Raw genomic sequence first — 27,133 nt, 5'->3', positions numbered from 1 at the left:
GTCCTCCAACCTCCTTTGTTGCTTTTTTATGCGGCGATCTGTTCTCCCGGATCATTGTTGTCGGTATCTTCTAGCTTCGCCGATGAATTCGGGTCGTTGCGTCAACAATGTCTCCTTGGTCTTGATGGTGTTTTAAGGATCTAGAGACATCATCGAGCTCGCTTACAGTGCAGGACGAAGACGACGTTGATTTCTCAAAGGATACATATGTATTTTTTTTATAAGGATGTTATTGTAATGGATCGAGTGTCACGAAAACTAAAAGACATGTTATATAGGACAGCAATTCGACACAGGACGTTGTATGACGCTGAGTGTTGACCGACACAAATGTGACATGTTGACCGCACAAGAAAGGACCAGTCCGGAGAGATGATATACATTATACATGATATAGTTCGGGTAGGCATGGACAGAGATACGTGAAAACTTGTTATCTGAGTACTCAAACCATGAGTTGATTGTGAGATATTATGGAGTTTAACTCTAGCCTATACATTTTGTTTGCGATTAATTGTTATTGTTGTTGTTGTTGTTGTTATTGTTGTAAAAGGATGTTCTTGTAATGCTGGTCAACTTTTTTGACATGGAATGTGGCCTTTTTCTAAAATCTAAAAGAAAAAGAGTCAATAAGAGCAGTGTTGGAATGAACTTGGAAATTAAACACGCAGTGAAGATTAAAAACTCGAAATGAACTCCTTCACCTTTGCCCGAAATGGACTTGGCATCTACATCAGCGGCCACCGGACTCCCCCCACTATAATTGGCTCTGCTGGCTGCTGCTGCCACTCATCAACAACCTCTCCGCTTTCTCCTTCCCGTCTCTCTCCTCTGGTCCCGATTCCCTTCTCCGAGCTTCCTCCCTATAAATAAGGCGGCCCGCGGCGGCCATCAATTCCCGTCACCGCCCACCGAGGCCGCGAATTATTCCTCCGCCCCGCCCGCCGCGAAAACCCTAGCCGCCGCCGATCCCATGGCCACCGCCTCCAGCCAGGCGAGCCTCCTCCTCCAGAAGCAGCTCCGAGGTGCGGATCCGGCCGCCGGCTCCCGATTCGTCTACCCACGCGCGTCGCTTTTCTCCCCCGCTCGGTTTTGGCTGATCTGGGTTACCGCGGTTTTATGCAGATCTCGCGAAGCACCCCGTCGATGGGTTTTCAGCTGGGCTCGTCGACGACAGCAACGTCTTCGAGTGGCAGGTCACCATCATCGGCCCGCCCGAGACCCTATAGTGAGTCCGGATTCCCCTACGATTCGCATCGCGTCTCGATTTCGCATCGCCGTGAATTCTGCCTGTTTTGTGCGTCTGTGACTAGCTCTGAAATTCTAGTGCCTCAGGTAGCGTAGCATGGGGTTGAATTTTCGTTGTCTCTAGATTGTTGTGGCGTGTTGGCATGGCTACCCTACCCGTAAATCGTAATACATGGCCGGTCGAGTTCCATCGGCGCTGTACGTGTGGGAGCGCACAGCCGCACAGGCAACTCTGTTTACTGGGCAGATACATCTGGTGATGGTGTGGAATTGGGGCTGCCGCGTTGCGGTGTGCAGATTCAAGGAAATTTGAGGTAGATCGTTCTGCATCATGTTAGCAGGTTGAGATATAGGAGTATATCATCTGGTTGGAGTTTTTAGTATAATATATGCAGATAGGGTAGATTGGGCCGCTCACCCCATTCTATGCAGGTAAGGTTCATGGTGGTTTCGGGGTTGATTCTTCAACTTCTTCCGTAGCACTCTGCTTTTGTAATTTAAATGCCGGGCAAGTTTGTGAGGCTTCTCTCAAGTAGTGACTAGTGACGCCCTGAAGTTTCATTCTAGTTTCATCAGGTGATTTGGTTCATGAGGGGAGTTTTCATAGGAATCATAAAATTCCCTTTCTGATGAAAATTTAAGTTGAGAGTAAATGCATCCAAGTGGAGTAAATTGATCCGTGCTGTTACTTAATGTCCAGATAGCAAGCTGAAACTATACATTTTTTAGGCCAGAGTTGTGCAGATACTTATTGGTTTTAAGTAGCACATGCTGGTACTAATAAGTGATAATAGTGTGGATCAATGAGTTCAATGTGCATATGCACCGCCGAACACCTCTCTTTGGTTCAAAACCTGTGCTCTCATTCATAGAGATGGGCTTGGGTTGTAAAGGGAGCTTGTCAACCACTTCAGTTTAGACCATCACTTGTACTCCCTGCCATTTGTTTGAAGTGTACCAAGCAGCAATTTGAATTGCTTTGTTGGTTTGTTCTCTTCCTGATTGAAATTGCTTGTAACAATTTGGCATATTTGGTAAAACATGTTTGTATAAATATTAATTAATTTAACAAGCATACACTATCAGATCCTTTTTACAATGCTGAAATTTTCTGTTCTCTTTATCTGGAAGAGAACTGGCGATGATCTAAGGAGCTTTGTTGTTGTTTTTGGATAGCTTAGATATTGCTTTCTTGCTTTGCGCTTTACTTTGGGGCTGTGTTGTATGGATCTTGCACCATCATGGCCTTTTTTTCTAATGCAAGAAAACATGCATTTCGGTGTGGTGGTTGATAGGGGGGGGGGGGGTATCGTATCCTTTTATCTGCTCAATAACATGGATTTTCTTTTTGCAGTGATGGAGGCTATTTCAATGCAATTATGAGCTTCCCACAAAATTATCCGAACAGCCCTCCAACAGTCAGATTCACTTCTGAAATGTGGCATCCTAATGGTCTGATTTTCACAATTAGAACTTTCATGTACTTGCACGATCCATCAATCTGACATTATGCTATTTTTTTCCAGTTTATCCAGATGGGCGGGTATGCATTTCTATTCTTCATCCACCTGGTGATGATCCCAACGGATATGAGCTCGCGAGTGAGCGTTGGACACCAGTCCATACGGTAGTGCTTCTTATTTAGTGTCTACCACGCTAAAATTTTGCTTCTGTTCCATTTCTTCTGCTTAATGCCTTTATCTGCTACATTTGTCGCCATACATCATCAAACATCATTCAAAAAGAAAAAAATGACCCTGTAATGCAATGTAATGCCAACTGGTAAAAAAAAGGCAAACAATTAAGTTCATTGATAATATCTGCATTATCATCACTACGACAACAACTAAGCCTTTAGTCCTAAGCAAGTTGGGGTGGGCTAGAGCTGAAACCCGTAAGATCTCAAAACGAACTCATGGTTTTGGCACGTGGATTGCTAACTTTCACCCACCCCTATCCATGGCTAGTTCTTTGGTGATATTCCAGTCCTTCAGATCTCTCTTTGCAAACTCCTCCCATGTCATGTTTGGTCTACCCCGACCTCTCTTGACATTAGTAACACGCTTGAACCCTCCACTACGCATTGGAGCTTCTGGAGGCATGTGTTGTACTCCCTCCGTCCCAAAATAAGTGTCTCAAGCTTAGTACAATTTTGTACTAAAGTTAGTATAAAGTTGACACAGTTATTTTGGGACGGAGGGAGTACATGCTCAAACCATTCTCATACGATGTTGGACAAGCTTCTCTTCAATTAGTGCTACCCCAACTCTCTCATGTATATCATCATTCCGGACCCGATCCCTTCTCATGTGGCAACAAATCCATCTCAACGTGCACATCTGTGCTACACTTAAATGTTGAACATATCGCCTTTTAGTCGGCCAACACTCAGCGTCGTACAACATCGCGGGTCAAATCGCTTTACTATAGAACTTGCCTTTTAGCTTTTGTGGCACTCTCTTGTCACAGAGAATGCCAGAAACTTGGTGCCACTTCATCCATCCGGCTTTGATTTGATGGCTCACATCTTCATCGATATCACCATCCTTCTGCGGCATGACCCCAAATATCGGAAGGTGTCCTTCTGATGTACCACCTGCTCATCAAGGCTAACCTCCTCCTCATGCCTAGTTGTACTGAAACCGCACCTCATGTACTCATTCTTAATTCTACTAAGCCTAAAACCTTTCTATTCCAAAGTTTGTCTCCATAGCTCTAACTTTCTATTAACCCCTGTCTGACTATTATCAACTAGCACGACATCATCCACAAAGAGCATACATCATGGGGTACCTTGTGTATCCCTTGTGACCTCATCCATCACCAAATCAAATGGATAAGGGCTCAAAGCTGACCCTTTGTGCAGTCCTATTTTAATCACGTGGTCATCAGTGTCACCATCACTTGTCACAACATCATCGTACATGTCTTTGTACATCTTAACTAAAATGTGTTGTCATCAGTTCATCACTATTTCTTGTAAATTGTAACTAAAATTCAACTGAGAACAACCTGAGCGTAAAAAATCTAACTATTTGTCATTGTATTATAGAACAATGGCGATGCCTTTCTCGCGCACATGTACGTGTTTATGATGACCTTTTATGTCATATATCTTTACTTGTATAGCCTTTTTGTTTGTCCTTTTAATAAGAAAGATGCTCAAATATGGTGTTATAATCATTGGACTAAAGTGCTGTCATGTCTATGGTTAGAGTACTAAATCATTGTCTATGTATGAGCGTTGACAGTATCAGTTTAGTAGGTTCATTTAATAAAGGTTGGAAAACATGAAGAGGCTTTGACTGTTTTGGTCTTTTAGGATTCTGTTTTCTTGTTGTATGAATGAACACCATCTTCTGAAAATGCTCACACTCCATATGCTGATTGTTATAAATGCTTGAAAATACCAGAGCACTTGATTTTTATGCATGCTTTTGAATCCATCATCAGAAAGAGATAGTCATCTTATTAATTACACTCCTACTATGGCACTCTGAAATGCGTACACGTTTCACTGTTCTCCTCTCAAGCATATATATTTCTTTGGGTTAATTATGAGCTCAATATTGAGCATTTTCCACTTGATTGGAGTGCTCCTCTTGACCAGATTTTCTGTTTCCTTTTTAGTTTCTGATCGGAAGGTGGATAGTTAGCAGACACATGCCATTGTTTGTGAATAGTTGTTAATTTAAACTTTGGTCTCCATTTGCAGGTTGAGAGTATAGTATTAAGCATCATTTCGATGCTTTCTAGTCCAAATGATGAATCACCGGCAAATATTGAAGCAGCTGTAAGTTAACTTTAATAATTCCCATGAAAATTTCATTTTCCTGGTGATTTGTCTAGATGATAAATCATCCCATCCCCGTGTTTTCATGAGTTCAATGATCTTTGAAGTGCAGCAGGTGCTGCTATCTATTGATATATTGTAAAAAAGAAGCAATTACAGTTGCTGTTACTTGCCAATGCTGAATATTCTGTGCTGACAGCTCTAAGAAAGTTAACTGTTGTGCATGTTAGGTCACATTACGTTATATCGATTGTAAAGAGACCAGACAGCAATGGCTTGAAGTAGCAGGCTGCTTGGTGATGGAGGGTACTGGTTGGGGATGAATGGATCTAGGATATAGCCGGTCAAGAAAGGGAAGACGACAATGCGGTTTGGGGATGAACGGATCTAGGATATAGCCCGGTCAAGAAAGACAACAATGCGGTTTTAACTAGAGATTTTGTTTATTATCTCTTAGATAGAGCTGAGCCTAAGAGACGAACTAGAGTTATGATAAATCTATACTAGTCAACTGGGTATGTTAAGTAGCCAAAAACGGCACATGCAACTAAAATACGAATCATGGAGCTCACCAGTGCTATTCAGCAAGACATGCAGTCAGAAGACATATAGCTAACCTAACTATGCATCTAACTATCTAAGCGAACCCAGAATGTAACTGGACTTGTTCTTAATTCTTTTTCAGAAATTATTATTAATATTATCATCAACACCATCCTGTTGGGACACAGATCTCCACCTGTTGAGGTTACCTAGAACCCTGAAGGCCTTGTTTGGATGCGGGGGTAGCTATTTCCAGGGAAAAGATGAGCTGGTGGGAATATTCTTGGCAAAATAAAAGCCCCGTGGAAAATCGTGTGAGCATTTGGGAGAGAGAAGCGGATGCTGGTGTGTAGCGTCTTATTTCTTAGCCGCAGCACAGCAGGTCGTGAGGCGGAGGACACCAGAACCTCGCGTCGTGGGCAGTGGCGCATCATCGGAAGGACGGGGAGAACTTTTCCAGAGTGATGAGGTGAGGGTTTCCTAGCAAGGGAATCGGGGTGGGTTGGGGATGGAAATGCCTCTCCCTCTTGACACCAAATGGGCCTGCGTAAAGACCGGGGCGAAATTAACTCGGGCTCTTCCCACCCAGGCAAACAACGGGGATCCCTTGCTACCAAACTAGGCCTAAAGGTTCCAAGAGATACTCTTGCAGCCAGCTCTTCAGTGTCTTATGCTAACCTTGTAATACTTGTAATTTGAGCTGTCTTTTTGCTAAATGGAAAGTTATTGCTATAGTACTGTTTTGCACTTCCTAATGGATGTTTCTTGTGCAGAAGGACTGGAGAGAGAAGCAGGATGAGTTCAAGAAGAAGGTCAGGCGCGCCGTACGGAAATCCCAGGAAATGCTCTGAATAAAATGGGAGTACTGGGGAAGTTAGCCATGCCATTTCAGGTGTGGAGGGTTTTGCTGTTGATCTCCAAATGTCCATCCGACACTAGCAATTTCACTTCTCCCCTGTATATTTTCCATTAGCCTGTCTCCTGTGGAGGTCTTGGTTTTGACTCTGAAAACGCAACACATATTCTAAGGGTTTGGTTGTTGTAATTGTGTGGCTTCGGCTATCAATATTGAGAAACTTGGGAGAGCTGCTACTTACCATAATTCTTTAACCAATCTGATATAAACGAACACATGCCTGATCAGATAATAATTGTTGAAGTCCTCCAGAGTCGAACGTATATGTGTCTATGGGTGAAATCTGCTCTGATCTAGAGACGATTAAAACTCGTTGACCTACCAGTTTAGAAGCTAGTGCTCCATCTGTTCCCAAATGCAACTCTTTTTAGAGATTTCAACAAGGGACAACATACAGAGCAAAACTCGTTGACCTACCAGTTTAGAAGCTAGTGCTCCATCTGTTCCCAAATGCAACTCTTTTTAGAGATTTCAACAAGGGACAACATACAGAGCAAAATGAGTGAATGTACACACTTATTTTGGGACGGAAGGAGTACATCTGTATGTTGTAGTCCATTTGAAATATCTAAAAGGACTTGAACAGAGGGAGTATTATCATGGAACTGAAATCGTTCCACGGACCGAAGGTACAGGTGCGACAAATCTGCCTTGATTTCTGATTATCATCAGTGTATACGGATCCATTGAAATTAAATGGGAACTGTTCTATGATTGTCCTCTATCAATCTGAACAGAACTTGAACAAAATGCTTAGAACAAGCCATAGTACATCTTTGTTCCAAACATTGCTTCCATAGAAATCCAGCAAAATCTGGCCAAGGCAGCAGACACATCTACAAGATTAACTGGACATTATGTACAGCTTGCTCTATGGAAATGCTCGACTTAACTGTGCTAAAACAAATTCAATCTCTGCACATGACATACCCAAAATCAACTCAACTATAACTTCATAAACAACATCTTGAGCGCGCGTTCTGGATAATGATGGCCAATTGTCAACCAAGTCTGCCCTCGGATGGAATGGTCACATCCCCAACAAGTAGGACAAATTACATTTACAGCAACAGTCACCAAAGGGTTACATGACGCAAATGGATAAGCCATTTGGGGTAAAAAATGGCTGATAGGGATGCATGAGCACCGGCGAAATTCTGCACTCTGTGACAATCCTCTTGGCAGGAAGCTGGGGCCTTGGGACCAATAATGTTCACAAGAACGTTGAATACCTTGTGGGTGCTGCCAGTATGTCACTGTCTGCTGAAAAACACAAGAAACAAAAACAAAAGCCAAGACGAAATTTCCTCCACAAAAACTCAAGGCAAAATTGATCATAGTGGGATTCGAACCCACGACCTATAGATTCGGAATCTAACGCGATATCCACTTCGCTATATGACCATTCTTGGTTTCGAAACACAATTTTTGATACATAGGGGTACCTACATCCATGTCCTAGCTTCAAAGAGGGCAGGGCACCAGAGGCAGAAGATAAGGTTAAGGCACACACATAACTAGTATTAGTAACATCAAAGACTGAACTGACATCAAATTATCAGTAGGGGAAGCACACTCTGACTGATACATCTATAGAACTGATTAAATCGGTTAATTCGTGTGAAGGTTGTTGTTGCGAACGGGTTTTAGAGTTTGCGGGTGAAACTAGAACCAAAACAGAGGGTTGTAAACTGAACCCTAAGACATGTTCAGGGGGGTAATCTGGACTCCCATCTACATCTGTAGAATGATAACCAAAACACGGCAGATTTCCCAAAAATGCAACATATACAGCATTGGGTGATTTATTATTAACTCTTAAATGACGGCTTTACTAACACTATTGCACTGTACACAGACTTCTATATCTAGGAACTGCATGCTAAGAGCAGTTCCAATGCTCCACCATCAGCAATATCTTGATGATGCCACATAGGATTGAATCTGCTGTGGAAGGTTAAAGAAGAGAGAGATGTAAAGACACGACTAAAATGGAAAACCAATGCATATGTAGGTCACTTTAGTGCTGAACGAATCCACCACGCCTCTGCCTCCAAAATGAAATCCCTGTTTGTCATATTTCTTCCTCTAACCTTGCCCATATTCCCTTACAAATTCAGTGATTGTTCTCTGTCTAGTTTCTTCCTGCTGTGGTAACCGACGGGGAGACACCGCCACTGCCCTCAGACAGCTACCTACTCTCCCATCAGAGGTCACCCCTCCACCGGATCTGCACGGCCTGCGGCAACACCGGCCAGGGGTTCCTTCGCCATTGACTGTCTCCAGTGAAGGCAACATCATCACCACTTGCTGTGTGCTGAGTTTAAGGTGTTACTTTTGTTCAGGTCTGGTTGGGAGAGTCAGAAACATGGAGCAGCTTTTGGGCAAACACTAAGCAAGCTTATGTGATACTACTCTTGAGTGATACAATGCAGTGTATAGCAATAGTAGAGATAATATCGGCTGATACATATACTCTCACACTCTGTAATACCTGTCTTTTGCATTAGAGGTTACATGTTCCTCACCGTAATGACAGTACAAATTGGGATTTAAATGCAGTGCCTGTTTAAAAAGGGCAACCTGGTGCATGTAGCTCCCGCTTGCGCAGGGTCCAGGGAAGGGTCCGACCACTTTGGGAGCTTTTTTCTCTCTGCAAATGAATGTTCAATGAACTGCCGGTGAGATGCTGTGCCTGCCAGCAGTTTGTTTCTATTGTTTATTGCAAAGAACTTAGCAAAGTTGGTACTAGTTCAACATATCTCTTCTATTTTACATGCTCCACAAGTTGGCCACAAGAACAAAATGTTTCTACTGATTATATGCAACAAAACAGAAGCTTCTAAGTACAGCACAAAGTATAACCCATTGAGAAAGATGCATCAATACCTCTATTAAAAGCAACAAGATACAGTTTAAGATGCAGTGCATTGCGAGTACCCTAATGGTACATTTTAGGAACAAGTGAAAAGAAAATGTGAGGCACACGCAAGACAAGAGTCCATCTTGATTCTGTTCAGGTTAGGTGTAAGTACATCATAATAAACAGGAACATCTAGACCTGTTTTCACTCCATACTAACAGGAACCATGTACAGATGGGGCAATTCAATCACAATCCTGCCTCTAGGGTGATTGCTGAGGGGGAACCAGCAACTGTGTCTAAGTTCAACCGGGAGGCACCAATCAGGTAAGAGTACGTTCCTGACATTGGTGCTTCGTTCAGAGATGTACCATGTTTCATAGGTTCCCAATCCTAATCGAGAGGGACCGCGGCAGGAAAGCAACCGCGGACACCAAACAAGGCAAAGCACTCCATGTCACAAACTCTAAGACAAGCTCGGTTACAAAATACTCCCTCTGTCCCAAAGTAAGTGTCTTAATCTTAGTACAACTTTGTACTAATATTAGTACAAAGTTGAGACCCTTATTATGGGACGGAGGGAGTACTACAGAGTACTGTATTTGCTAACCCTGAGAGGTGAGCTAAGCAGACGAAAAATTTCAGCAGATCTGACCTAGGGGCTCCCTGCTCGATTGAAAAGGATCAAGTCGTCGTCAGACTATGACAGATCAGATCGCGGCTACGGAAGGCGAACCTTAGCGGGCGGGGATCATCTGCCAATGGGTGGGGTCTTGGCCGTGTGCATGGAGGGATGGGCCATGGGGGTGGGAGGAGATGGAACAGAGCGTACCGGCGATCCATCGGGGAAGCCGGCGACGACGTGGACGATCATATGGGCTGCTGGAGCACTCGGGGTCGACCTCGCTGGAAGCGCGCCGGTGGTGATCCACCGCCGGCCTCGCGCGTGCCGGCGCCGCGATCCGAGCGAGGGAGGAAGCAACGGCGGCGGAGAAAAGGTCTTCCCCGCGAAACGCCGCGCTCCCTGCGGGGAAGTCTTAAGGACGTGTCTAATCGAACTCTAAAAAGCGCTTATAACTCCTTAAAAGATTTTCTTTGATTTCTTTTCAGGGCGCTACATGTCGAGCAGGTACTCGTCCCTATGAGCACACACTTGAGATTTTACAGAGTGCATGTTTGGATTGTGACCATCCTTACCAAACTATTTTGCCACACTTTGTCTCACTAGAGTTGCTCAAATTTTTAGTTACACTTAGCTTGCCTTAGCAAATCTTATAACACTTTTTGTATCTATGAGATGTGGATTTTAGAGCATCTACAGCCGGACCTCTCAAACCCGCCTCATATGGCCGAGCAGGCTGCCCGGTCAGTAACGATCACGTTTTTTTTGACCCAAACGGACGCCTCAAACGGGCCTCAAACACCCGGGCTGACCGGCACCCCCCATATCCAGCCCGAATATGAACCGGATATGGGGGCGCCCAAGCACGCCCGCTCGTCGGACCCGACCCATGCTGGCCCACCCGACCCCACTTATATTTGTCCCCATCCTCTCGCCGGAGCAAAACCCTAACCACTTCACTCCACTCCCCTCTGCCACCCGAGCTCACCTCCGGCGGTTTCCGGCCTTCTCTGCCATGGCAGGCTGCGGATCGAACTCTGACCAGTCTGGATCCGTCGATTGGGGTGTCATCCCGCGTGGGTTGGAGGAGGCAATGGCAGTCCACATTGCATTCCGCTGCTCCAGGGAGGATAACGCCCGGCCGGCGGACGGATCCGTTCGTCGCGACGCCATAGCGTCGACTCACCGGGCGCTTGGGTCCTCTGGTGTTGGATCCTCGCGGTCCCGGCCGGAACACCTGTCCTTCCCCATCATCGGTCGGGCAGAGCATGAGTCCCACCGTGAATGGGCGGCCCGCTGTGGGAAGGAGAGGATAAGGGCCAAAGAGGCCCGTATCGCGGCGGAAATGACGGCGACAAAGGCGGCTGATGCGGCGGCGCGGGCGACCGCAGAGGGGGGGAGCCGTTCGCACCCACATTGTGAAGAAACGACAGCGGAGGAACACGCGCGCCCTCGCCCGAGAGCAGAATCGGGCGGTCCGTGTCATGGCCGGACTGCCACCGAATGAGGACAGCGACGGGAAGGACAACTCCGACAACGAGCAAATCCGGCTCGATCCGTGTTGCATCTTCGACCGGTACATCGTTTCGCTTCCTTCTAAGGGGTTAAGCAACTCTCAAAACCTTTAACTCCTATAAAAAGGGGGGAGTGCTTGTTCGCTGGCTGATCTTTTAAAAAGACCGGCTGGGTTACCAGCCATCCAACCTGAGCCCATGATGGCAACAAGACCCTTGTTACAGAAAAATATCTTAAAACAAAAGCCTTGTTGCAAAAAAAAATACCCCCAAAAAATACTATAGCTCGCGATTGTGTTCGTCGAGATTGCAACAAGAGTTATGTTGCAATTGCAACATGACCCTTGTTGCAGTGTGACGAGGCTGCAAGGGAGGTAGGGCGCGTGGCAATGACGACCGGAGCCGGCCATGACGGTTTCCATGGTGGCGGCGACATCGCAGGGTGAGATGATCCGATGATGACGCATCGTTGGTGGTTGTGCCTTGCCAGATTCAGCAATGGTGCATCGTCGGCTACCGTGTCTGGCATCTGGCCAGATCTGGCGACGTCCCATTATCGGTGCCGAGGTCCGTGATGGTCAGAAGATGAGGTCTGCCATGGCGGCACCTAGCGTTCGTGGTTGGTTGCGAATGCGAGGAGAAGAGAGGTGGAGGAGGAAGGGAAGGGGCACGGCGGTGGACGTACGGCTCGCTGGTGACGATGCTCCCGGCGACTGGCCAGATGGAATAATGCGATGTGGAGTACGTTGCTTTCGATCCGATCGGGGGCATGGAAGACACTAGGTTGACTTTGTTTACCTGTATGCAACAAACCCTCTCTTGCGCTTCGTAGAATTGCAACAAGGGCCATGTTGCAGAAAGTTAGCCCATGGTGATATTCCCACCGGTCCATATCCTGAAGTCCTCAAAACTCAACAAAAGTCGGGACCCCCCGCCCTCGTGCAGTTCTCACAAGAAAACTCTAACCTACATACATAAACCGAATCATGTGACTAAAAATTATTTGCTATTCAAAAGTTCACGTCAACTTTGGTTATTATCGAAACCAAGGCAAAGTTAAATGGTTATTATAGGAACCTAGCCATGTCTATGTATAAAACCATATAAACCAAAGCATAAAAACCACATAAACCAAAAACCGAATAAACCAAATCGAAACAAACGGAAAAATACTGAATGCACACCCTTTACCCAATCCAAATACCACTTAAAAAACATCAAATCCAAATCACCACACAGTCCCTGTGACCCCCCCTTCGCACTCCAATCCATCACAAAGCACCCAAAATAGACCTTCCCGCTCGAATTCCACATCCCAAATTTTCGATTGCCGCACAAACTCACCACAAAACCACAAGGTCACACCTACCCACACGGATCCACCCCATCCTCGCGCCCAAATCCGACCGTCCATCAAATCCAACACCCCACACCCTGCCACCTCAACGATCCGAACCCCAGCCCTCTCCGCCAATCACGCCCTTCGCGCACGCCTATATATTCCCAGCCGCCTGTCCCCTCAAACCCACACCTCAAACCCTAAACGCAGATCTTCCACCTTTGCGCCGCCTCTTGCCTCTCCTCCTAGAAACTACCATGGCGCCCAAGGCCGAGAAGAAGCCTGCTGCAGAGAAGAAGTTGGTGAAGTCGGAGAAGAAGCCCAAGGCGGAGAAGCACGTGCCCGGGAAGGAGGGCGACACTAACAAGAAGAAGGCCAAGAAGAGCAATGAGACATACAAGATCTACATCTTCAAGGTGCTCAAGCAGATTGACCCGAACATGGGTATCTCCTCCAAATCAATGTCCATCATCAACTCCATCATCAACGACATCTTTGAGAGGCTCGCCGGCGAGTCGGCAAAGCTCGCACGCTACAACAAGAAGCCCACCATCACCTCCCGGGAGATCCAGACTGCCGTGCGCCTTGTCCTTCCAGGCGAGCTTGCCAAGCACGCCGTCTCCGAGGGAACCAAGGCCGTTACCAGATTCACCGTGTATTAGATCGCCACCAGGACTTTCTTAGTCTGGTTTGGTTTCTTCATTTGTCAACAAAAATATGGGGTTATGTTTCCCTATGCAAAAATGTAGAATGAGTTGGATTTGCTAATCAATAAATTATCCAATGTTTGTTTGAAATTTGCTTTTCTTTAATTTGATCTCACCAACCCTTTAATTTTTACCTCTTATATATTATTTGGTAATATAACCCTGTAATTCTGCCTTGGATGATCTCCTTGAATTAAACCTCCATGATTAATCTGTTAACGGAGGGCCCCCCTTGTAGATGTCGTGAGATATACCGGCTACATATTGTTGTATATGTGAAAAGTTTTTATTTGACCTGATATGTTAACATATTACTATTTATTTTTAGGGGAAAGATTTATGTGTGAGTTTTTAATACCATTAACTCATTATAATAATTTTAAACATCAAACCATATCTTTACCTCTTTACCTACTAATAAACCACCAATCGCTTCTGGTCGTCCGTCAAAAAAATTGCCCCCGAAGTTCGCATTAATTACCCACTACGCCACCGGTAAGTGAGAAAAACGGTTCGCTGTGGCTGCATCCGCGTCGCGTCTGGTTCATATAAAGCAACACTCATTGATATATCAAGTATACGTGACTAGCCGCTGGGTTCGAACCGTGCTCTCCTCCTTTTGTTTTTTCTTTCTTTTCTTTTGGCTGCACCACGTAATATTCAGTTAATAAGAAGAAATTCCCTCGCATAAAAACATATCATACATATGTGCTTCACTGGTTAGAGCCTAACTCTTTCAACTGGGAGACCTAGGTTGATTTTAGAGGAATTCATAAAAGTATTGATCTAGAGCTTGAATGTCTGAGCAACTCAACTTAATTGTTAAAACATATTATTATTTCTGAACATATAATTTCTGCGCTCCCTAATTGTTACAGAAAGGAGAATCAAGATCTTTGTTTATATGTTGGATACGATTGTTGGTATAATTTCGTGTGGTCCTTTTCTTTTGTCAGATTGTATTATATATACAGACTTCCATGATACATATATTGCTGTCGCTTGAAATCAACTACTTTTGAAAGAGGAACAGATGTATGTATTAAAATTACAGCTCACTAATCTGGCCGGATCTTGCATGTCCAATTCCATGCACTCTTCGGAGCAGCTCTCTCTGCCTCCCCAAGCACTTCTCTCTCCCCACCCTAGCTTGAAGACGAGCTGCACCCAGTCGGATGGATATAGCCAGGTACTTACGTGAGACTGGAATTTATTCCTGATAGATAGTTATTGAACTGACAACCATTAAAAGCAGCGCTGCGTACATATGGCATCTATAAAAGGCGTCTTCTCTAAGCTCTCGATCAGTATATCTATCATGTATTCATTAATCACTACTATATATATTAAATATACGAATCTCAAATGCCCAACTTGTTGCGTAGATGTCGTCCTCGCCTGTCGCCGTGTCCCAAAAAACCGCACCGCTACTCACTACTACTACTTAGAGGCTTAGATACGAAATGAATATAGTCGAGTAGGGCATTTTGGAGATCGAGCTCCATGGAGCCCTTTATTTTGAAAATTTAAAATTCATAAATTTCATTTCAAAAAAATCTGGAAAAAAATACACATGTATGAGAGGATGTAAAGTGTATGTGTGAAAAAATTCAGGATGAAATACCTTGAATTGTGAGCTGCTCCCCAAAAAAAATCATGGACTTTAAAAATGAACAGTACATATGTTAGAAAGCCTTAGATTTGTCTTTTTTTGTGTAGCTCACATTTTAATGTATTTCCACCTGAAAATTTGCACACATGTACATTATGTATCTAGATATATCTGTATTTAATTTCAGAATTTTTTGAAACTGAAAATTTTGAATTTTGAAGTTTTCAAATAAAGGCCTCCATGGAGCTCGGTCTCCGTTTGGCATTTTTGCAACTTGATGAGGTTCTGAATTAACTTAAGGTAGTGTGCTTGCCTTTTTATGATATATGGTGTAATAAATTTGTCTCCTTTAGTATTTTTTGTACTAAATGAATATAGTTCTATCTGTTCCCTAAGGTTTTTTTTTATTTCTGCTTCTTATATTGTGATAGCATAGGTGCGGCATATTCGTATTAAATCTGAAACATATGTGATCTTAAATTATTTTGGCATAATCTAGAATTTATTTCATGGGCTTAGTTTGTACTTTGCCATTCTATGTGAGAATAAGATGTATTTTTAATTATATACTCACATATGGTCATCTGATTAAGATTTGAGTATAAGCAAGCAATTGTCAAAGTTGTCATGAAAAACACTAGGCTTCTCATTACAGTGGATGGTAAAATTTCTTTTACACTGATGTTATGGGTGCGTGAAAGCGGTGTGCTAGAGTGTTATTACCAAGTTCATCATCTTATGATTCATCGCATTTGCCGTGACTAGATGGACAACTTGACCACCATCGGCGGCGGTGACCAAGAGGAAAAGCTGCAACGTGGATGTTGCAAAAAGGATGTGCGAAGATTTGTTTCTCCCGTTGCAACGCACAGATTTTTTAGCTATAAGAATTCATCTTCAAATGGTGTAGGAATCCACGAAATACCATTCCCTGGTTTCGTAATTTTGATATTCCTAAAACCTATTAGGATTTATGATATTTTAGAAAAAGAGAGGATTTAGGATGCATATCCGAAGGAGATGTGCATCTACCGTGTTCTTCAGCGGTTCTGATAGAGTAATTTTTCTAAATTGATTTGAGATGTCGAATATGCTTATACTTGTGGTTCGCTTCATGGTTCCCTGTAGAACTGAATGGAGAAAAAAAAAATAATCAAACAGATTTAAGTTGCTAAATTATAATTAGTTGAAAAAGGTATTATTTTGTCTATCCATGCTTATGCTTCTTTTTTATCAGCAAAAGAAGCTGTGTAACAGGAAACTCCTTCCTCACATTGAGTGTGATAAAAAGTAGCATGGATCTTATTTTGTAATGTAAAATTTCAGTTTTAGTAGATTTGCATCTGTTTCAAAGGTATTGCTTTTCAGAGATAATTAATGATACAATTAAGGAAAATGCAAAAAAAATCTCCCGTTGCAACGCACGGGCATTTTTCCTAGTCCTAGTATTAATAAAGCGGCTATCGCTTCTGGGCGTACGTCATTAGCCATTTTGCTAAAAAGTCCCTGTTGTTTTGCACAATTAACCCGCAGTCACGATCTAAGTGAAATAACTGTTCCTCCGGGAAAAAAAGGTTCACCGCATCCCCCCACCCGCACGCCGGCGCTTGCATCGCCCCCACGGCTCCGCCTCGCTTGGCACCGGCCCACCTCGCCGCCGGCCCTCCCCCTCACCTTCTCCCACCTTGCAGCGCCGGCGTGTGCCAGATCCGCCTGCATCCCCCAGCCAACCATCCCTCTCACATCTCATCTCTCTCTCCATGCGGCTCCTCGCTGCGCTACCTGCCGCGGCTGATCCAAACGACGTCCGGCGAATCCCCACCACCACGAAGCACCGCTCGAGGCCCCCTCGCACTCGTGGCGCCCTCTCATACGACTAGATCCGGCGCTCGCGGCCAGTAAAGCTCACCGGCGACCCTCCTCCCATGGCTAGGGTTTCGGGCATCTACTCCGGCGCCGGTGGCCAAGTTGCCCTCCTCTCGTCCGGTGAGTGCATCCCCTCCCCTGGATTCGCCCTCTACCTCTCCCTTTCTCTAACCTCTGCTCTTCTCTTCCCCTGTAGACGTGGAGGGAGGTACTGTGGACAGCCTTCCTGCTGCTCGGGACGAAGTAGCCATGGAGCTTCCTCCTCCTCCTCTGGCTTCAGGTGAGTTTGTCCGCCGTGATCCATCTAACGGCCAGCGCGATGACCTAGAAAGTAGGACAGGGCCTGGACATGGTAGGTCACAAACATCCATCTATTTTGCCCTCCTGTACATATTTTGATGTTGGATCGGTGCTGTGTTTCAATTGCTAAGAAAGCAGAATAAAAGGGCTATGTTCTGTAGTTAGCAGCTGGACCTAGGCGTCTCCATATCATACCTCCACAAAGAAAATATCATACTAAATCTACTATTATGTCAGTTTGCCCATATGCACAATTTACCTTTTTCCTAACAAGTTCCGATCCTCACCCCTTCACTAGCTACTTACTCATGGTGCTGGTCAATGCACTCTATGTGGTAAACTGCTACGAGGCTCTATTCTTTTTCTTCAAAATAAATTACTTTAATTATAAGAGATGGAGTTTTTTCCAGGAATATTTGATTACTGTTTGGTTTGATCAGCTAGGGATACCATATTTTTGAAAAGCAATCAAAATCTGTTTCTGGGTAGATGCACTGCAAAAATACCAGCATCATTAGAACATAAAGATAGGGATGTGCTTAATAATTACCCTCACTGTCCTACTGATAGTTCTCTTTGTTCTTGCAAAGGTGCTTATTAATCCACTGAAACCATGTTATAAGATGCAATTGTTTTATCTCCTGAAAAAGCATGAAGATTTGTTTCTTTTAGTAATTAATTGAAACCACCTGTAAGCCTGCAATGAAGCTTCTATTATTTTTGTCTCATCAATTCGGTAGCTATTTTATGCAATATGTTTTACTTAAATTTCAGCAAAGGGAGCATCTATATTTTGACATATGAACTGGTCTCTTTTTCTTTTCTTGACGGAGCGCACCTGGGCTCTTGAACGGCATTCAATACCCTGGTCATATCCTCAAATTAAGCCAATCTCACCATGGGTCTTATTCGCTGCCACCACCGGCATGTTTCCAGCCGACCACCCAAAGACACTAACTTCATGCAAAATCGCATTGCAGATCGCAGGTGCAGCAGACTTGATCCCCTTAGATTGATCCCACACTTAGATTTGTCCGATGGTAATCCATGTCGTCATTAGCATGATGCCTTGCAAAGTGGGGCTGACCAGGGTAGTGTCTGTACACAGTGGGTCATAAGCCTCTGCTGCTTTGTCGTACAAGCTATGCTTTTGCTGATGCTGTGTGTTTCACTTCATAATATTTTTCATCAGCATATTCATCACGTCTTACACTACGGTCTCGGCAGGAAGTAGTATACTTCATAATAAAGTGAAAACTGTAGATATGTTTTAAAGGCAGACTGGTCATCGTTTGCTACCAAGATGTGGGCGAGAGCGCGTAATCGATGATAGGCTGAGGAGGCTAAGCCGATATGCAGTGGCTGGTACCTGTTGGATGTCATTGACGGCTAAGTGCAACCTGTGGCACAAGACGCCGACAAAGGGATTCTCAACACCTGCTAAACTGGCCTAAGAATTTGATTGTTATTCTGCTTTAGTTACGGGTACTGTTCTTCTATCCAATTGAATGATTCTCATGTGATGCATGGCTGGGTCTTGGCTTCATATAATATATTTTGGAGCACTCGTTCCAATGGATATGACGGTCTGCAAGTGTAGGATGGCTGATGCTTGCCTTTATATATCTGGATTTTGGTGTTGGTCTGATTGCTCCAGTTTTTACTGTTAGTATACATGCATTAGCATGAAGTAACTAACAAAAAGTTACTATATCGTAGGAGCTAATATTTTTTAATGCCATACTTATAAGCGATCTAGATAATTCATAGCTGTAATGCCATTTAAATTTCTCAATGCATTGCTTCTGAACAGTTGTCAATAATCATGCCTTTTTGCTTTCTTTTTGCTAGCATCATGTCGATATGGCACTGTGAAAATTGAAGATTTGGTATGGAGTCGCAAAAACTGCAATACTCTCGGTAATGCAGAAAAAACAAAGATTTCATGGTCTTCAACCTTTGTATGTGACTAATGTCCTACCTCTATCACTACTTGCATCATGTTAGTGCATTGTCTATTAACACTTCATTTTATTATTTTCTTTGTAGATTCAAAAGATACATGGATGATTATATGGGTGTGTGGCAAGTATACTGCAATGATGATGATGTTTCGGTTCATCATGATGATGATGGATGCTTTCAGTTTAGTTAAGTTGTAGGAATTTTGTTCCTGTTGGATGATGTTTCTCGGTTAAGGTTTAGTTAAGTTGTAGGTATGTTGATGGATGCTTTCAGTTTAAGTCTGGTTGTCAAGAAAATATTCATTTTTCTGTAGGTCCATGTTTCTTTTGGTGGGATCTATTTAATTTGAAGTACTTCTTTCTACAGAGACAACTTGTTCACAAGGAGTGTGCTTCCTTCTACAGAGACAGCTGGTACACATGGAGGTAGTGAAACACATTCAGAAACACTTGAGATATTTGTCGCATATTGTATTTTTTAAGCTGGTGATTGTTGTTATTGTTTTGCTGCGATTTATTAGATTCTTCTGTGTTGTGCCATGTTTATGCACACATTAACAGTTGGCAAACTCTTATCGTCGATTAATTAGCGATCTCCAGCCAGTTTAGTGATAGAGATGTAATTGGCAGTATCTGATACTGAACAATTTCATTTTGTTTCCACAATTACCACTCCACCAAACTAATTCCCTTACCTAATTATAGTGCAACTAAATTGAGATAATTTTTTTCCTTTTATTCTGGGTCCTGTATCCTAAAATGAGTTGCCAAATTATTTGTACAGGGTGGTCAAGGCAATGTCTATTTGTTGTTGTTGGGCCAATATTTGTTTTTGTTCTTTGGTATTGTACTATTTTGTTCAATGAAATACTTCAGAATGACAATGCGACAACATATGTAAACATTCTTTACTACTTTCTCAGTCTGTGATGAAATCATTGGAAGTTGTAGGCCTTTGTAGCTTTGATGCTTGCTCTTCTGCGGCTGGAGATAAGACTGCTACACTGTTCTTTAATTGTAGGTTGCATCAATGGTAACGCTGGTTTCACAAAAACAAGATTGCTAGGATATGCTGCTTATCATTACGGTGAATACATTATTGTTCCTTTTGTTTGTGGTTTGACAAACCGTTACCAAATGATTTCTACATCGTACATTGTGGCACTCGAAAAGAGCACTCCCATTTCCTGTTAATTTGATGATTTAAGAGATGTTTGACTACTATCATGTCAAGTTGGATGTTTTGCATCATTATTTTTTACTTCCTAATAGCTTACTCTTTATTTCGGAATAATAGATTTTTAACAATCTTTAGCATCACCACCTCACTTATAGAAAGTACTGATATATATGTGTGCCTGATAAATTGTTGCACAAGATTCTGATTTCACCATATATATTCTTTACAAAATACTATCACTTTCTCCTCATTTTTTTAAATTTTCAGGTTGGGTTCGTTACTCGTGGTGGCAAAAAAGATGGCACCTACCTTGTATCTTGTTGGCCAAGGGTAGGAAGGGACACTTTGCAGATGGAAGGGGGTGTTGTAGGGCAGTTACTCTAAAGGAATGAATGGAAAAAGGCAGAGGTGTTTATCATCGAAAACTAAACTTGCATGTACCCATCTTATGTGAATAAGCATGTAACCAGCTTATATCGATATTTTCATTGTAATGGAGACATAAGACACAAGTGACATGTTAAACTCAAATAATATTTTTATTAGTATCTCAAAGCTGGAAATGCACGAGTGTGATATGGTGAGAGAAGAAGAAATACACGAGAATTCGGAACGCATACATTAGACACAATTGGTATTGAACAACTACTCCCTCCGTTCCGAATTACTTGTTAGATACATCCATTTATGCGCGACGAGTAATTTGGAACGGAAAGAGTATTAGATATGCCCCGTAGCAATGTATGGGTGTCTGTCACGCGCTTTTTGCAAACAAAAAAACTCTGTTATCTGTAAATTAACCAACAGTACACGTTTAAGTCACAACCGATTTTTTTTGAATTTTCTTAGAAAACCCCCTGATGTTTCAGTTAATCAACCTGCTGTCCATATTTAAGTCAGCTAAATCCTTTTTTAACATAAAACCCCCTGATTTTTCAGTTAATTAATCCACAATTTATCTAAAATAAAATTAATCATAACTTTTAAACCGTAACTCCGATTGTGATATGTTATATATGAAATTTGATTAGAAAAATATATAGAATCTAAATATGATGTTATTTTTAGCTGTTAAATGTTTGTACAATATTATTTTGATGCAAACTTAATCTATAGTGCACGGTCTAGTTTTTTTTCGTACCGGCAATGATTAGAATTGGAAATAAATACCCACTAAAACCAAATAAATACCCACAACCAGATTGAGAGGAAATAAAACATCGATAACAACACATGCACATCTTTGAAAAACCTCGCATGGAAAAACAACATATTTCTCATTTTATTCCGAACGAGTGTGTGCGCGCGCGAGAGAGAGACGCGTTAGGTCTAACCTCATTCAAACGTATTTCTGTTATGTTGGCATTGAGGCTACCGTCGGCAACACAAATATGATGCCATATGAAAATAAAGGACGTGCACCTATTAGGGTCTTGAGTCATGGTTATTGAGTTAATAGCGTGTGTTATTTTCTCTCCCGTTGCAACGCACGGGCTCTTTTGCTAGTTGTAGTCTATATCTTTACCTGATAATAAAGCACCAATCGCTTCTGCCCGCTCACTGGCGCGGCATTTTTGCAAAAGTTTCCTTGTACTTTTTGGTAACTGAACCCACAATCCCTTTTTAAGTGGATTATGAGAAAACTTCTATTTTCACAAAAAGACCATGTGCTTTGGTTTATTGAACCCGCAGTCCTTTCTAGATTGGCTAATTGGTAAACACATGGGTCTTCTTCCCTTTGGTGTGTGTTCTGCTTGATTCGCACGGGCATGGCGCCACCGCCGGCGGCCGGTCTTCTTCCGGCCATCCATAGCCGGAGATCTTCTTCTCTGGTCATCTGCCTCCCTGTCCTCCTTCCCCTCCTCATTTGTCCCTAATCTTCTCCGAAGGTTAATCTTCACCTTCTTCCTCCCGTGCCGCTCGGTCGGCCACCGTCGAGCCACCATGCCCCAAGCTCCTTGCTCGTGCTGATCCGTCGCCGTGCTCTCCCTCCGAGGTCACTCGCTGAAACAATCCACCACGGGCGTGTGGACAGTTCCTCAACAGCGAGCCCGTCAAGATCCACCACGCATAACCTGTTCCCCGCCTCCCTCTCCGTGCAAGCTCGATTCATTGGTCGGGTTGCTAGATCCTTGGTGGGGAGCGCCCCTCCGCTCGCCAGCGGGGTGGACATAGCCCTAGGCCAAGCGTGTCATACACCGCCACACCAAGTTGTGCACCACCATGGATGCAGATGCCGAGTCCCGGGCTTCCCCTAACCTGGCCCTCCAGGCTGCAATCTACGGAGGCCGGCCTTGGTTATCTCCCCTCGTGGCCGATCAAGGAGGCGAACAATGTCAATATGTCATTGACACCTCAGGGTATGACCGCCACATCTGTTAAAAAATTGACAAAAATACTATTGATTGACTGAATGATAAGAATGTTTCTGTTTTGTCTGTTTAATTCAGTCCTTGGGCTATCCGTGGAGAACACACACTCCATGGTCCAGACTTGTGACTATACTTAAGCAGAAGATGAAATTATTATATGATCTCTTCATGATTGATCGCGGGGTTGCGAGTGAAATTTGTGTATGGAGCATCAGTATCATGGACATACAGTTGGCAGGCTTCAGTTATGTGTACTTGGTTGGAGATATATGAAGCATAAGGGACCGGCTCATTCACACTTGAGATTCGGTAATGTTCTTGCAATCATTTAGTTAAGATATGCAGGTCTAAAAAACAAGCACCGCATGAATCAGATGTCAATGAGGCTGCACGACTTTGCAAGAAGCTGAATATAAAAGAAACAAAATGGAGACAACTCGATGATTTAGGAACTATACGTCATTGATGACAGGCACTTCTCTAGTCAGGGGAGAGGATTTTTTTATGCCTAGAACTTTTGGTGCTACATATTTAAATAGTCCAGTGTCCAGTATTATGGGATCCACTCACTCTACAAGTACTGCAGCTCTTAAAAGTGCTAAGTTAATGAAAATGGTGTTCCACTAAAAAATAACAAGAATGGATCGGTGCTTTTCTTGAATCCCCTCTGTTTGAACTAATGCCACGTATTTTTAAGAATAATTTGTGTATGAATTGTCAATCTAAATATGGTTGACAGATTCTGTACGGACGGAAATTTGAAGCAGATTAGGCAGGGGTCTTCGTTTGAGAGGTTGCAGAGTGGATGAACTACACTCCTGCATCCACTATGGAGGCAGATAATGCTTATCCTAAATTTCCTCCTCTAAAATAAAAACAGTTTTTAGGTCTATATTGGCAACAATACTCTTCACTGGATTATGAGCCAAATGAAGGGAACTAGGGAAGGAGGTCTGATTTGCATCTCCTGAAGCAGTGCATCACAAAATTATTTCATTTGGGATGCGTTCCTTCCATCAGAGTGTCAAAAAAGGACAATAAGGTCACTTTGAGGACATCTCACACTGATATTTATGTGAGGCCTTAGCAATTTTTTTTTCTGTTTTACTTGAGCTAATATTTAGTGACCGAGTGTTAGCCAATGATATTATTTGATGTTACTCATGGAGATGATTTGGATGTTGTGTGTTATTTCTTTATTACACATGCTATAAGTCTCAGATTAGCTTCATAGTATATCTACCCCTTTCCGCCTCTCAGAATTAAGATGTGTAGGTTCTGAATATTTCTTGGATTTATGACAATAGACTGTATGATTATCTATGGTAATCAGAATTTAGAGCTATACAAGATTTGAATTACAATGTTCTTTTATACAACAATAAGGCTACATATTTTCAGTAAGTTCGTTTCATTTTTAAATGGTTGAGATGATGTCATCAATCCATTGGAGTAGAAGGGAAGAAAGATCTGAAATTGGTAAAAACATGGCAAATACAGTTGCATTTCATATCTTAAAAGTAGGAGATGCATATTAGTAGGAACTTAATAGTTGGCATCCAAATTCAGGTACATCTCTGATCTGATCTCTTTGTATCGATCTGTTAGTAATTACATGATTCATTAATGGAAAAACAATGAATACTATAGGTAAGTGAAGGCATACGCAAATCAAGGAAGCACATTGTAGATGAGTCTTGCCTTCAATAAATTGTTTAATCCCCCCCCCCCCCCCCCCCCCCCCCCCGCGCGGCGTCGTCCTCCCCCAGGGCGACTCGGGCGGCGTCAACTCCTCCCGGTGCAACCCCCTCCCCCTCCGGCTCCCCCCCCCCGCCGCCGCCGCCTAAGGCATCTCCCGGGCAAAGCCCTACCGGATCTGGTGGCGACGGGCGGCAGCTCTCAGCACGGTGCCACCCCTTGAGCAGGGGGCTCGGGTGGTGGCCGGCGGCGCGGTGCTCCCCCCGGCGCGCGTCGAAGAGCTCTGATGTGGTGGTGGACGGTGGTGGTTGTGGGCATGGTCCGTCGCCTCGGTGCTCCTGTCGGTCCGTGCGTGGGTGGTGGCTGCGCCGGCAAAACGGGGTGCGGCGGCGGCAACGTCGGCGGACCGAGGGGCTGCAGATGTGGCGGCGTTGCTGCTCGGTGGAGCTTGGGCGCACTGCTGCGGGTGCTCATGCAAGTTGTGTCATGGATCCGTCGGAGTCTTCCCCTGGATCTGGAGATCGGCATAGGATCCGATGGCTGCTCGTGGCCGAAGGCCAAGGCTGGCTGGGTCCTTGCGGCCCCCTAGGCTGCCTCTGCGCGGCCGTTGCTGGCCTTGTTGCTAGCTGACTTGCTGGGTCAGGACACGAGGCGCAGCGCCGGATCTGGCGTCTTGGGCCATCGAGACGGCTGCTGCTCAGCAGTGCGGTGGCGGCTCGCTGTTGGGAGCTAGGCTGTGCGCAGAAGGTGGAGGTTGGTGGTGGATGGCCGAGGTGGTGCTCGTGGCGGACCAGCTGCTGTCAGAGGCGTAGGAGACTGCCAGGCGAAAGTCTGTCTCCGGCTTTGGTCAGAGACGGCAGCAGCGCCGCCCGTGGGCATTGCTACCTTCTTGAGGGCGCTGCCGTGGTGAGGTGCTCCTCTGCCTTGTCGTTCCCTACTCCAAGGGAAAGCTCAGGTCCGTGCTCTTTTGGATCGGATGATGGCGGCAGCCTGCGTCGTTCCCCTCTTGTGGGCATCATTTTTGGAGTAAGGGTCGGCTGGGGGACCAGTGTTGATTTGACGGTGGTGGTGGTGCAGCCGGTGTGGGGTCGACGACGGTTGTTCGATGGTGTTCTCTGGGGTTTGGCGGCGGTGCCATTGGCATCATGGGACGGCCATCTGTTTCCCCCCTCGTGAAGGTGTCTCACCCATGTTGCTGGGGTCGACGGTGGTGTGTGATGTGGTGGTGGTGGTGCGGCCGGCTCGCGCTGGTGTGCACGGTGAAGCGATCCGGGTGTAGACTCGGCTCCTTGATGCCCTTCGGCTTCATCGGCGGTGCCGCTGTTGTGATGTACGGTTGAGTGTGACTCTTCGTCTGGGTGTGGAATCGGTCTCTCGTTGCCCTTTGGCTGCGCCAATAGCCTTGAGGCACCATGGATGGTCTCGGTTGATTGGAGCTCTTCGTCTACGGTGGTGGTGTTCTGGTGTGGCTTAGTTGGTAATGGTTGCTCAAGACCCTCTCATGGTTGCCATTGTGTTGCCGCGAGCTTCGTGCTCTTGGTGTTGTCTCAGCTCATCTTTGCTCAAGGTCGGCGCAAGATGCCTCTCAAACTTGCTTCGTCCCGATTTCCTATGGCGGAGCCCCAATCAAGGTTCGTGTCTGGGATGACACTCGTTGATTGTGGATGCTCCTGAGTTGTGCCACGGGGGGCGGTATGCTTGCTGATGCGTTCGTCTGTTTGCAAAGTCTTGGTATTGTGATCTCCTGATGACACCCCACATCTACTTGCGTCTCTCGTGGTGATGGTCTTATATCTACTAGCTTGGTCGTGCCTTGTATGGTTTTCGGCCCGGTTTTCCTTATAAATGGGTCAATTTGTTAAGATTTTCGATTCGGGTTTCCTTATAAACTGGATCACTCCTCTGGCATTTGTCCACTTTGAGTAATATAATCAGGTGGAGGAACTCCTCCCCCGGTGATTCTAAAAAAAAGGAAGCACATTGTAAGAACCATCGCTGTAGAGTTTGACTCCACATTTTCTTTGGATGATTGTTCGCCTCTTTGAATCTAGCTTTTTTAATGTGACCACTTCGATTGAATTGCTTATTTTGCATTACACACAGTGACCAAAACTAATGCTCTGTCCTGGCTTTGGGACACACTTTGTTGCATATAGGTGTTCACATGCTTCATGCTGTCAAGTATCTGCTTTCATGGGATAACTCAGTCCATATGTTTCTTGAGAAGTTAGGACTAACAGAAAAATATTCTGTCTCACAACATGAAGAAGCACGTGATAACTTATAAGTTTTGGTGTCTGCTAAACTCCAGTTCTGATTTGGCGCAGTGGTAAAGCTGCTGCCTTGTGACCATGAGGTCACGGGTTCAAGTCCTGGAAACAGCCTCTTACAGAAATGTAGGGAAAGGCTGCGTACTATAGACCCAAAGTGGTCGGACCCTTCCCCGGACCCTGCGCAAGCGGGAGCTACATGCACCGGGCTGCCCTTTTTATACATTATTTTTTAATCACTTTACTTGGTCAGCTTATAAACTGATGCATTTCAAAGATGCATGTTCATGCTCAAGATTTAATTGTATTAGCTTTAAGAAATGATTA

At 44.3% G+C, this 27,133-nt stretch overlaps 3 protein-coding genes, 1 long non-coding RNA gene and 1 other non-coding gene across 25 annotated transcripts; 3 read left to right on the top strand and 2 right to left on the bottom strand.

Moving 5' to 3' along the window:
* The first annotated feature begins 708 nt into the window (after window positions 1–708).
* LOC123071363 (ubiquitin-conjugating enzyme E2 7) lies at window positions 709–6,719 on the top strand. Its single transcript, NM_001426765.1, has 6 exons — window positions 709–1,025; window positions 1,126–1,228; window positions 2,603–2,700; window positions 2,775–2,875; window positions 4,964–5,041; window positions 6,358–6,719. Exons 1-6 carry the CDS (start codon window positions 974–976, stop codon window positions 6,433–6,435), a joined length of 510 nt encoding a protein of 169 aa, NP_001413694.1. The 5' UTR covers window positions 709–973; the 3' UTR covers window positions 6,436–6,719.
* A 1,112-nt stretch (window positions 6,720–7,831) lies between these two features.
* On the bottom strand, window positions 7,832–7,904 carry TRNAR-CCG (transfer RNA arginine (anticodon CCG)). The gene has a single exon. It is a non-coding gene; the product is annotated as a tRNA-Arg (tRNA).
* A 988-nt stretch (window positions 7,905–8,892) lies between these two features.
* On the bottom strand, window positions 8,893–10,519 carry LOC123071364 (uncharacterized). The gene is made up of 2 exons (XR_006434291.1): window positions 10,195–10,519; window positions 8,893–9,153 (listed from the first exon to the last, which is right to left on the bottom strand). It is a non-coding gene; the product is annotated as an uncharacterized lncRNA (long non-coding RNA).
* A 2,523-nt stretch (window positions 10,520–13,042) lies between these two features.
* LOC123065907 (histone H2B.6-like) lies at window positions 13,043–13,634 on the top strand. Its single transcript, XM_044489100.1, has one exon. It carries the CDS (start codon window positions 13,095–13,097, stop codon window positions 13,497–13,499), a length of 405 nt encoding a protein of 134 aa, XP_044345035.1. The 5' UTR covers window positions 13,043–13,094; the 3' UTR covers window positions 13,500–13,634.
* A 3,077-nt stretch (window positions 13,635–16,711) lies between these two features.
* LOC123071361 (uncharacterized) lies at window positions 16,712–21,014 on the top strand. Of its 21 annotated transcripts, none has more exons than XR_006434274.1 (7): window positions 16,712–17,142; window positions 17,219–17,374; window positions 19,174–19,242; window positions 19,372–19,472; window positions 19,654–19,712; window positions 20,308–20,373; window positions 20,734–21,014. XR_006434274.1 is itself a non-coding variant. In XM_044494903.1 (6 exons), exons 1-6 carry the CDS (start codon window positions 17,082–17,084, stop codon window positions 20,321–20,323), a joined length of 462 nt encoding a protein of 153 aa, XP_044350838.1. In that variant the 5' UTR covers window positions 16,712–17,081; the 3' UTR covers window positions 20,324–21,014. The 21 variants fall into 21 exon arrangements, 4 of the variants coding, with proteins under 4 accessions (XP_044350838.1, XP_044350836.1, XP_044350837.1 ...); XR_006434285.1 differs by having other exon boundaries at window positions 16,713–17,142; window positions 17,219–18,807; window positions 19,372–19,538; XR_006434277.1 differs by having other exon boundaries at window positions 17,219–19,242; window positions 19,372–19,538.
* Window positions 21,015–27,133: the final 6,119 nt, after the last annotated feature.

This window comes from Triticum aestivum, chromosome 3B (assembly GCF_018294505.1).
Source record: "Triticum aestivum cultivar Chinese Spring chromosome 3B, IWGSC CS RefSeq v2.1, whole genome shotgun sequence".
Lineage (NCBI taxonomy): Eukaryota > Viridiplantae > Streptophyta > Magnoliopsida > Poales > Poaceae > Triticum > Triticum aestivum.
This window is presented reverse-complemented; position numbering and strand designations above follow the sequence as displayed.

What these genes read in the sequence shown, in the direction of transcription:
- LOC123071363 (NM_001426765.1), top strand. Translation starts at nt 974, where the DNA reads ATGGCCACCGCCTCCAGCCAGGCGAGCCTCCTCCTCCAGAAGCAGCTC. An exon ending in TGAAATGTGGCATCCTAATG is followed by an intron (nt 2,701 to 2,774) that starts GTCTGATTTTCA and finishes ATTTTTTTCCAG; the next exon opens with TTTATCCAGATGGGCGGGTA. An exon ending in GTTGGACACCAGTCCATACG is followed by an intron (nt 2,876 to 4,963) that starts GTAGTGCTTCTT and finishes CTCCATTTGCAG; the next exon opens with GTTGAGAGTATAGTATTAAG.
- LOC123065907 (XM_044489100.1), top strand. Translation starts at nt 13,095, where the DNA reads ATGGCGCCCAAGGCCGAGAAGAAGCCTGCTGCAGAGAAGAAGTTGGTG.
- LOC123071361 (XM_044494901.1), top strand. Translation starts at nt 17,082, where the DNA reads ATGGCTAGGGTTTCGGGCATCTACTCCGGCGCCGGTGGCCAAGTTGCC. An exon ending in TAGGACAGGGCCTGGACATG is followed by an intron (nt 17,375 to 19,173) that starts GTAGGTCACAAA and finishes TCTTTTTGCTAG; the next exon opens with CATCATGTCGATATGGCACT. An exon ending in GACAGCTGGTACACATGGAG is followed by an intron (nt 19,713 to 20,733) that starts GTAGTGAAACAC and finishes TTAAATTTTCAG; the next exon opens with GTTGGGTTCGTTACTCGTGG.